This window comes from Talpa europaea, assembly GCF_964194135.1.
Source record: "Talpa europaea genome assembly, chromosome: 10".
Classification (NCBI taxonomy): Eukaryota; Metazoa; Chordata; class Mammalia; order Eulipotyphla; family Talpidae; genus Talpa; species Talpa europaea.
The window spans coordinates 93,788,226-93,798,033 of NC_140077.1; the positions used below are offsets into that span (position 1 = coordinate 93,788,226).

At 55.8% G+C, this 9,808-nt stretch overlaps 1 protein-coding gene across 3 annotated transcripts; it reads right to left on the reverse strand.

Moving 5' to 3' along the window:
• Nucleotides 1-5,801: 5,801 nt before the first annotated feature.
• Nucleotides 5,802-9,582, reverse strand: DOK2 (docking protein 2; the record flags this gene model as incomplete). Of its 3 annotated transcripts, none has more annotated exons than XM_084246355.1 (5): nucleotides 5,802-6,425; nucleotides 6,886-7,070; nucleotides 7,896-7,974; nucleotides 8,197-8,478; nucleotides 9,505-9,582. In XM_084246355.1, 5 exons carry the CDS (start codon nucleotides 9,565-9,567, stop codon nucleotides 5,802-5,804), a joined length of 1,233 nt encoding a protein of 410 aa, XP_084102481.1. The 3 variants fall into 3 exon arrangements, with proteins under 3 accessions (XP_084102481.1, XP_084102482.1, XP_084102483.1); XM_084246356.1 differs by having other exon boundaries at nucleotides 8,182-8,478; nucleotides 9,505-9,567; XM_084246357.1 differs by lacking the exon at nucleotides 8,197-8,478 and having other exon boundaries at nucleotides 9,505-9,567.
• Between the last annotated feature and the right edge of the window lie 226 nt (nucleotides 9,583-9,808).

Here is a 9,808-nt window from a genome sequence, read left to right on the forward strand (position 1 = left end):
CACAAGTACAGGGCAGCCAGGGAAACTTGACAATTTGCCTTCTAGGCAGCGGTCTCAGCCAGCTGAGAAGCGCCCTCCAAGCCCCTGGAACAGAGGCCAGGTCGCTAGGTTTCAGGATTCTTCCGAGGTACAGCATCAGTCAGCCCCTTAATCCAAGTCAGGTCTTTCCTCACTCCAGCCCCTCCCTCCCCACCTCGGTAACTCTGCCTCCAGCAGGGCTTGGCTGCCCCTTTCTGGCTCATTCTCAGCCTCTCCTAAGGATTCTTTGTAGCTATGGCATTTGCATTTTAAAAGGGGCCTGCTAGGAGGGGAAGGGGCGGGACACGAAATGCTGATGATGTGGTTTGCTGAGCTAGTAGGGGAAATGCTTTGCTCCGGACCCACAAATTACAACACTTGGGAGCATCTATGTGCCCCCCGCCCCTACACAAAGTGGGCTTGCTTTAGTCTTTCCATCAAGAAACAGCTAGAGGGCCTCTCTGGTGGCACAAGTGGTTAAGACTCAACCTATGAAGCTGTCCACAGCCTCTGCAGCACGAGTTTGATCCCCCGGGAGCTACCCACATGGCGCAGCAGACCTCTCCTGGCTTGCCTGCTTTTCCCCTCAGCAGTGTATTTCAGTTGATCTGCCTATTCTGTTCCCCACTCTGTCTCTGGGAATCCTCTCACCCTCCACACCTCTGGCCTGTATCCTAGCTCTTGTATGCATAAATAAATGAATCTTTAAAAAAATAGCTACCTTGTATTAGGCATTGAATTAAGAGCCAGGATACAATGATGAATTAGGTCAAGAATGAGTCCTCAGTCCTGCCCCTAGGAGGGTTGCAGTAGGAGGCTTGCAGTCTAGTGGAGAGATGGCTAACCTGCTTCAGCGTGTCCTCTGGGCCCTTTCTGCCCATCTCCTCCCTACCCTCCTTCCCCAGAGATCCCCTGGTGGCTGCAGGCAGAGTCCCAGAGGGTCTATATTGTTCACATCAGCTGGCAGGCCCTGCCATCTAGACCACCAGGTGCTCCAACCCAGCCAGGAGCCTGCTCCCAGGTCCCGGAGTGCCAGCTGCCAGGCTGCCAGTGGATATAGCAGCTCAGATGAAAAAAGGAAATCTCCCCTGTGGCTTCTGCTCTCAGCCTTGTCTCAAGCCAAAGGCATCTTGGTCTATGAAGCAGCTCCCCTTACCAGCACTCACTTTCTGAGCTTAAAAGGGCTTGCAAGCCTCTGCAGCGCAGGTTCAATCCCCGGCTGCTCCCCGGCCACTGGAGGAGGGTCCCACATGGCGCACAGACCTCTCGCTTGTATAAATAAATAAATAAATCTTTTTTTTAAAAAAAAAAAAAGGGCTTGCAAATACTGCTCTTTCCAGGAGAGCAGAATCCCCCAGCCAGGATCCACCTGTTCCATGGCTGAAAGGTCCTGTGTATGCTGGCCTCCTGTTTCCTTGAATCCTCGTCTACTTTCCTTTGTTTGTATCAAAATCTGACCTCTCCTTCCCAAATCCTCCCACTTCCACAAAGCCTACGTTTACCACCCTAAGGTAAGAGACTTGCCCTCTCCATGCCACCATTGTTGCTAGGGAAGTAGGCCCCCAAGCCTCAGCGTGCTGTTGGAGGTGAAATGACCGGAGCCCTATGTGTACAGGCACTGTTCTGAAAGCCATGTGCATCTTCACTCACTTAGCCTTCACAGCAAGTGTATTATTATTATTTCCATTTTACAGATGTCCAAAGACACACAGGTAGCAATTAAAGAACCAGAATTTGAGCCCAGGCAGTCAGGCTGAAGGCTGTGTCCCTGACCACTGTACTAATCTGTCCCCAAAGCAGCTTGTAAATGAGGAAATGTGGTACAAATGCTGTTGCTTCCTCAGGCACACCTGCCTTTTACCCCACCTCCACCCCCCAGTCCTCTCTGATAGGACACCTGGAAGCACCTGTCCTGGAGTGCAGTTCTCAGAATTATTTAAAGCAGCTCAGGGGCTTAAAATCCCGCAGAATAGGTGCTGGCCACCTACACCCACCCCACTCCTGAATGCACCCGCCACATCTGGCTCAGGGAGCCAGGAGCTGGTGTCAAGAAGAGGGCTCCAGAGGAAGGAGGGGGTGAGGAGGAGAGAGGCGGGCTGGCAGAGCCCAGAGATGGACTGTGTGTTGGAGCTGGCCAGCATCAGGGCTGCCTGGGGGCTGGGCAGTGACGTGCCAGAACTACCTAGGGGAAGCCAGTCTGCTGCCTAATCAGATTAAATACTCCTCCCAGAAACCCCCTACTCCTCTCTGTCCCCCTCTTAGCTCTTCACTTCTCTGCCCCGCCCTCCCTGAGGAAACCAACTGCCCCAGCTGATTTTATAAATGGCCTTGCAGGAGGTGGGCACATTGGCTAATTGAATCAGCGCCCATGAGGCAGGAGGCGGAAGGCTGGTTAGCATCACGGCTGAAAGGTGGTGGCAGGAACAGCTTGAGCGCAGCCTTCAGGGAGAAGCCTGCTTGAGCAGAGAAGCCTGGACAAGCTGGGCCTTGGTAGAGTCTGAAGCTCCAAGGTAGGAATGCAGCAGGAGCCCTGGCTACCCCTCCATAGCCTGCAACCAAGCTTAGAGAGGAGACCATCAGCTAACACACGCCGCCGCTACCACCGCCACCATATACTCTGGAAAAAGAAAATACAAAGGGAGACAAAAGAGAGAAGAAAAGAAACAGGAAGACTGATGTGACATGCTGTGTGTGTGTGGTTATGTGGATCCGTGCACACGTCTTGACACCAAGCTCAGTCATGAGCCACGCTCACTTGCCTCCATGTCACCTCTGCATAATAATTAGCAAATGAAAGCAGTTTCTGAGCCTTTTGAGCAAGGCCAAGCTCCCCATGGTACCAACTGCTCCCTGGTAGCAGACCCTGGAGCCAAGAGGTCCCTTCTGCTGGAATTGTCACTGGTCTCACCTTGGTCTGTGCCTTCCAAGATGCAGGTGCTTCCTCAGCTATGGACTTCGCCCTAGGTGGCCTGGGTGGCACAGAAACACTGCAAGGAGGGTTCCCTTCAATATTTGAGGAGGTGGATTCCTAATGTCCACGCCTTGGTTCATACATTCAGTAAACTTCTGCACAGCCAGTCTTTGGGTGGGCTCATCGCGGGGGGACCAGTCCACGTGCCCCGCACTGCCCACCTCTGTGTAGGCCTGGAAGGTGGCAGGAGCTAAGGAACTCTGCGTGAGTAGGCTGGGGAATGTTGGGGGTTGGGGAGAGGTTTTCCAGGAGCCCTGTTGCTGGTCTGTGTCAAAGACCGCCACAATGTGGTTGGGCCTGGCCACACTGGCACTGCTACTTCCCTTCAGAGACCCTGCCTGCCCCCGTCAAGTCCTACAGACAATGATAGCACGGCTCAGCATCCTGGCAACTGTCTCAAGGACTTTCATTACCCCTCCCAACTTCCCCAAATGCCCACTTCCTCTGCCCCCACCAGTCCACACACTGCCTTTCCCAAGTCCCCAGTCTATCACTTCCCTTTTCCAGCAAAGCTAGCATCAGGACGGAAGAGCTCAGAAGACCCTGCATCTCCAGGGAGGAGAAAGGAGGAGAGGAACAATTTTCAGTTCAGTGTCGCACACCTCTCAGGGGCAAGTTCCACAGGTCTCCCGCTCAGGATCTGAGGAGCTGAAGAAGCAAGCTCTGGATACTGGCTGCTCATATCATCCTCATTCTTTTGGGTAATAGTTCCTTCAGGGTAAGTCCCCATACCTGACTACTGCTAAGCCCCCGGCAGCCTTTTTCATAGGCTAACACTGCCCCCTGCTGGACTGAGCTCACCTCAAGTCCATCTGACAGATACAAGAAAAAGAGAATTGCCAGTTTAAGGGCGCCCCAATTCCCACTTCTGGCCTGGAAGGGGGAATGGGAGGCCTGGGCCCTTCCAGCCTCCAATACAGCCAGATGCTTGGATTGGAGGGGACAGTGGGGCAGTCACAGTGGCCTTTGACTCAGACCAGCAACAGGGCTCCTGGAAAACCTCTCCCCAAACCCCAACATTCCCCAGCCTACTGGCCCATTGCTTCAAATCCCTTTCATAAGGACAAAGACAAGTGCCTTCAAGGTAAAAACAGGTCCCTGTTGGGGGGAAGCCACCGGGGCTCTAGGGACCTCTTTCACTTCCCTCCAGAGCTCTGAACTCTTTCCCTGGCTGCTCTTAGGACAACATGAGCTCGAGAGGTAAGACCATCTTAACCTCAACACTTCAGAAACTCAGCTCATCTTCTAGACACCCTACGGGTCTGTGTTCCACATCTGCTCTGATCCCAAGCTCTGCAGGCCGTATCACTATGTCGATTTTGAACCCAGTCTTTTCTGAATGTCCTTTTTCAGCCCTGACCTTGTCCACTCTGGTCCATTTCCCATAGGGCTGTTGGGGTCATGGCCCTAATGCTCGACTCTCATGAGACTCTGCTCAAAAGCCTCATTGTTCCCCCTTGCACTCTAATTAGGTACAAATTCCTGCACAACATGGTGGAGACCTGTTTCAGCCAGATCATCGTATGTGAATGTGAAGCCCTTTCCCACGCATGTCCAGACCTTCCCCACACCTCCACAAAAGCTCAGAGCTCCATGGAATTCCTTCCTGTCCTTGAAGACCCACCTAAAGTGCTACCTGGGATATGAAGTCCTTCCTCTGAACCCCCCTGGCCTTGTTTCACTTCCTGTGCACACATGTACTTTCCTTTTCCCTCAACTGGCAGAACCCGGACTGTCTCATCCCACTCTGGCTGTAAGCAGCCTGATGCCAGGGAAGTTCAGAGGCCTACAGAGCCCCTTCCTATGGACTGAACTGGCTGGTGCAGAAGCACCTTTGCCTTCCTTTCCATGGAAGTAGGTTTTGATGAGAGGGCACCACGCCTGCCCTTCAGGAAAATGAGACACTGGGGCCTGGGGAGAATCAGAGCAGGAGGGGCTCTCAAAGACCATGTGGTGGGTCCCCTCATTTTACAAAGGGCAGGGCAGGCCAGGGCAAGTGGGATTGATCTCCTCAGAGGCTCACTGACTGCCAGCTCTCTCTTTCCCTCCAGCCAGGCTTCTCCCCGCCCCTCAACCTCCCCACCACACACCACCAGCTTCCCTGAAGTTTTTCCGGTGTTGCCACTACACTGGCAACGTGTTTAAGATGCTCAAATGTCTTTCCAGGGTGCACTGACTCAACAGACACTGACTACAGATTCTTAGGACCTGGCCTCAGCTCTCCCAGCCCAGACCTTGCTGACAGCAGAAGAGGGGTCCAGAGGCCCACAGGACCCTTCACCTCCCAGTAGGGCCATGACTATCCCATCTCTGCCCTCACAGCACTCATGACACACAAAAATATTCCAGAAATGTTTAATGCCACAGAGAAGTCCCAAACCTGCAAAATGTGCCTGGAGCCAGCAGGCAGGAAGCCTGCACAAGCCTGGGAACCAGGGTGATTTGCTGACATCATTTTGTCCTCTCCCTTAAACGCCTGAGGTTCCCCTTAGGCCCCCGGAAGAAGAGGAAGTGGAAAGGGAGTAGGAGGAGGGAGGGTCTCTTTGGGGCAACCTTCCTGCTTCAGAGGGTGACTCACAAGCAGGCCCTGGGAAGGACAATTTCTCAGACCAGGCTAAGGCCAGCTAATCCTGGGGTTCCCCAAAGAGCAGGGGGAGGTGCTTGGGGTACAGTAGCCAGGAGGAGTCACCAGAAGGAGCTAAAAGGGGATGACTGATGTGTCCCTCCTCCTGACCAGCATCTAACCTCCTCCCAGGTGCACAGGACCACTTCAGGGCCAGCATTTGACACAGTCCACATCTCCCTGCCTCAATCACTTTGGGCCTCTCTTAAGTATGATATTGTCATACTCAGTTCCCTGCGACCAGTCAGAGGCTGAGAAGTCCTGCCCTGCTGGGTAGACACGCTGGAGGCCGCTGGGGTCCCCATCATCCGTGGCCTGCCTCCTCCAGGCCTCACCTCGGGGCTCCTGGGGTCTGTCATAGAGGGCCAGGGAGGCCACTCCCTCAGGCTCATCGTATATGTGTTCAGGCCTCGGGGGTGGGTGCTCCTCAATGCTGTCATACAGAGGGTCAACTGGGCTTTGGCGAGGGACACCCAGCATACCCCTCAAGCTCTTCCCCAGGTTACGGGCTACTGCATCGAAGGGCACCGCATACTCTCCCTCTGGGCCCCGAGGCCGGAGGGCAGCCACTGGGGCAGTGGGTGAAGGTGGTGGTGGCAGTGAATCATGGGGCCGGGAGTAGGGACTCTCAGGTCGGGACAGCACCCCTGGGACTGTGGCTGGCTGGACTTGGGGTCCAGGAGGAGCCGAGTTCTTCTGAGCAGAGATGGCCTCTTCTAGGGCCAAGAAGATCTCATTGCCTTGCCGGGTTTCGAACTCAAAGTTGCCCTCTCCAGAGGTGCAGCGCCGGCCTGCCTCAAAGGAAAAGGTGACCTGGGTGGAGGGAAAAAGGGATCACTAGGCCACTGCTGGGTGGGCCACTGCTTTGGGACCCAGCCCCCAACAAACCCTCTCACCTCCAACTTTCCTTCATGGGAACCAGGCAGCCATCTCGCCAAGCACCTCTCTGCTCCCTCAACCGTCCCTCCAAATTGTTTCCATCTCCTCTCCTCCTCTCACTTCATCCGGCCATCTTGGCTTATCCCACATATCACCAGCCCCCATCTACCCTGTCACTTCTCTCTTTCTCCTCCCTCCTGTCCTTCTCCCTCACCTCCAAGACCTTTTCAGTTCCCCTTCTTACTCCCCATCTTCTTATCCCCATCTCCTGGGCTGTCTCTGCCTTCCTCCTCCTAGCTTCCTGTCCTTTGAGGGCCCCTTGGCCCCCTCCCTGACAACTCTTTGCTCTTGTAATGCATTCTTCCTCTCAGCAGGCTGCTGGGCCCCTGCTCACCTTGTCCCGCCCAAAGCGCCTCAGGAACCTGTAGGGCCATTCATATTGCTTGGTGAGGGGCTCTGGGCCACCCCACAGCTCCAGGGCACTCTCCCCAGCTCGGAGGGTATAGGCTCCCCGCAGCCGGCACCGCTCACTTGCTTCGGTGAGTCTTATGGTCACAGCAAACTCCTTTCGGGGAACCACTTAGCAGGGAGAGAGCAGGATTAGAAAGAAGGTGGTTAAAGGGACACACTGGCCTGCCTGGAGTGAGTGTGTCAGGCCTTGAGGAAAGTGTGATCCATGCACCCGTGGCCTCAGCCTGCATCTTGAAGGGCAAGCCTCTCCCCAAACGTCTGGTACCGCCACCCCCTGCCCTAGTAGGCATCATGCCCTAGCCGCACGCACCCCAACCTTGTGCCCACATCCTTCCTGTCCCCGTTGCCAGAGCCACAGCTTGTCATCCCCAACTCATCTCTCACCCCGACCCAGCTGCCGCCTAAATCCCTATTGGCACGGCTGCGGGTGCAGTTGACCCTGCCCACGCCCTGTAGATGCCAGCAGGGCCCGTGGTGAGGTGGGGTGGGGGTGTCCCCCGAGTCTGCCCTCCACACACACCCAGAGGGCTAGATAGATCACAGGAGTGGGGACTGCTTTGTCAGCAAAAGGCTCCCCTGCATTCCCTCCACCTTAAATCCCCAGAAAGAAAACCATTCTTTTTCAAACAGTTGCCCAGGTCCCAAAGAGACAGGGTTTAAGAGAAGACCCACACCAGACACCTCCCCCGCACCCTCTCCCATGCGCAGGGCCTGGGCAAGGTGGGAGCCACAGTGCAGAGCTCACACCCCAGACAAGCCAGCTCCCCCACCTTGGGCTGCTTGCTTCCGGAAGCGATATGAAGCCGCTGATATGGGGCCTGGCGGGGCTGGGGGCAACCACAAAGCAGAAAGACTCCGGTAGAGGCAGCAGGCTGGCCCACACCTCCTCCCGCCACGCCGTGGGGGTAGCACCAGAGATAGGCAGCCCCTCACCTGTGGTCGTGCTGCTGTACAACTCATTCTCTGCCATGCAGGGCCTGCTGCCCTTCCCCTCCAGCTCATTCCTCTGGCCCTGGGGGAGAAGGGCTGGGTCTCACCACCATCACCCATCCTAAATCCCACCTCTGCTCAGGCTTTCTCAGCTGGTTGCCCATCTGTGCTCTAGTTTGGGGACCCCATAAAAGAATCATCCCACAGCCCTGCCCTGGGCTCCCATAACAACTACCCACAAGCAGTGTCTCTGTCCTTCTCCTGCCTGCCCTCCTTGCCCCTTCTGCACCCCTGGGCAACTCACAGGAAAGGCCAGGAGGCAGATGGCCTGAATCCAGTCACTGCGCTCTGCGGCGGGGGCCGCCAACAGATACTGGCGCTCCTTGGTCTCCAGGAAGAAGGGGCTGGTATCCCGGGGGCTGCTGGCTTCCCCGCCAGCCTCAGCCACACGCAGGCAGTCACTGAGGCGGATGACCTTCCTGGAGGCCTCTCCCCGCCGCGGCTTCTCCGGGCCTTCCTGCAGCTCCAGCCGGGCCAGGGAGTAGCCCGACTCTCGGTACAGCACAGCCCCAAACCGGCGCCATTTCTGAGTCCAGACGCAGGGCAGGTGGAATGCCGAGAGGGAGCCAGCAGAAATGGATAGATGGTCACCAAAGGGGAGAGGAGAAACCAGGGGAGAGGGTCTGGCGTGGCAATGTGGGGATGGGGAGAGAGAGGCAAAGATCGCAGGGGGCCCAAGAAGATGGAGAGAAGAGCTGTAATTAGAAAGGAGCTCAGCTGCGAGCAGTCTAAAGAGGTCTGCAGTGGCAGCAGAGAGACTACCCAAGGCGGGAAAAGGCACAGTGATGAGCCCCACAGAGACAGGCTGCTAGGAGGAGACAGGCCCAACCTAGGAGATGCCCGTGGAGAGGCAAGAAGCCAGAGAGTTCTTGAAGAAGTATCCAGAGAAGGGGAGGAGGCAGCGGCAGGAGGGCACGGTGAGGAGGCAGCATGAAGGCCCAGACGATCATCCTTCTTGTTCTGTGTGAGGTTCCGTAGAAGCCCTCCAGGGATATTTCCCCAAGCCCTTGAAGCCTCCTGCCTCCCCTCTCCACCCCCAACAGCTTGGGCATGAGAGTGTAGGAGAGAGAGGCCCTGCTGTGGGGAAGCTGAGAGAAAGAGGACTTCCTTATTCAAGGAAGTGAAGGTTGGACACCCTGGGATCGTGGTGTCCAGAGGCCCCAGCCAAGGTGACCGGTGAAATACACCTCAAGAGGGTGGGAAAAGAACCTCCACTGCAATCCTGAATCATCCCCTCCCCATCCCCATCCCCAAGGTGTCCCCGTGAAAAGTCCCAGCAGAGCAAAAGTGAAGTCAGAGTCCTCTGTTCCCTCCCTACAAGGCCAACAGCCATCTGCAAAAGGCAGAGTTTGAGGCCTGGTTGGGGAGGCAAGTGGATGCTGAGGAAAGAGACTCCTAAGCTTGACTCTGGCCAGTCTTATCAGGTCGATGGCCCAGTCCCCACCATCCCATAAGGGTTTTTGGAACATTCAGGGAACCCATGTCTTCCCCAGAAATTATTAGCAGCCCCCCAGACCCTCTGTCCAGGCCCAGCCCAGGTTGCACCTCTTACCTTTACAAAGGTCTGCTGCAGCTGAAGGTACAGGAAGCCCTGCTTCACAGCCACTTCTTCCATCCTCCCACCATCGCGGGCCCCTCAGCAATCTCCTACCGCTCCCGCCCTCTTTCTCTCCTCTCTGCCCTGTGTTCCCCCTTCTTTCAAGTTCATTTCCTCTCTGCCTAGAGTTTCTGCACTATTCTAGTCTGCTCGATGACGACAGGCCGATAGGCCCTGTGGTTTCTTGGGGGTGTGTGTGTGAGTGTGTGTGTGTGTGTGTGTGTGTGTGTTTTGATGAGTTTCATGTTCAAGCTTCCTG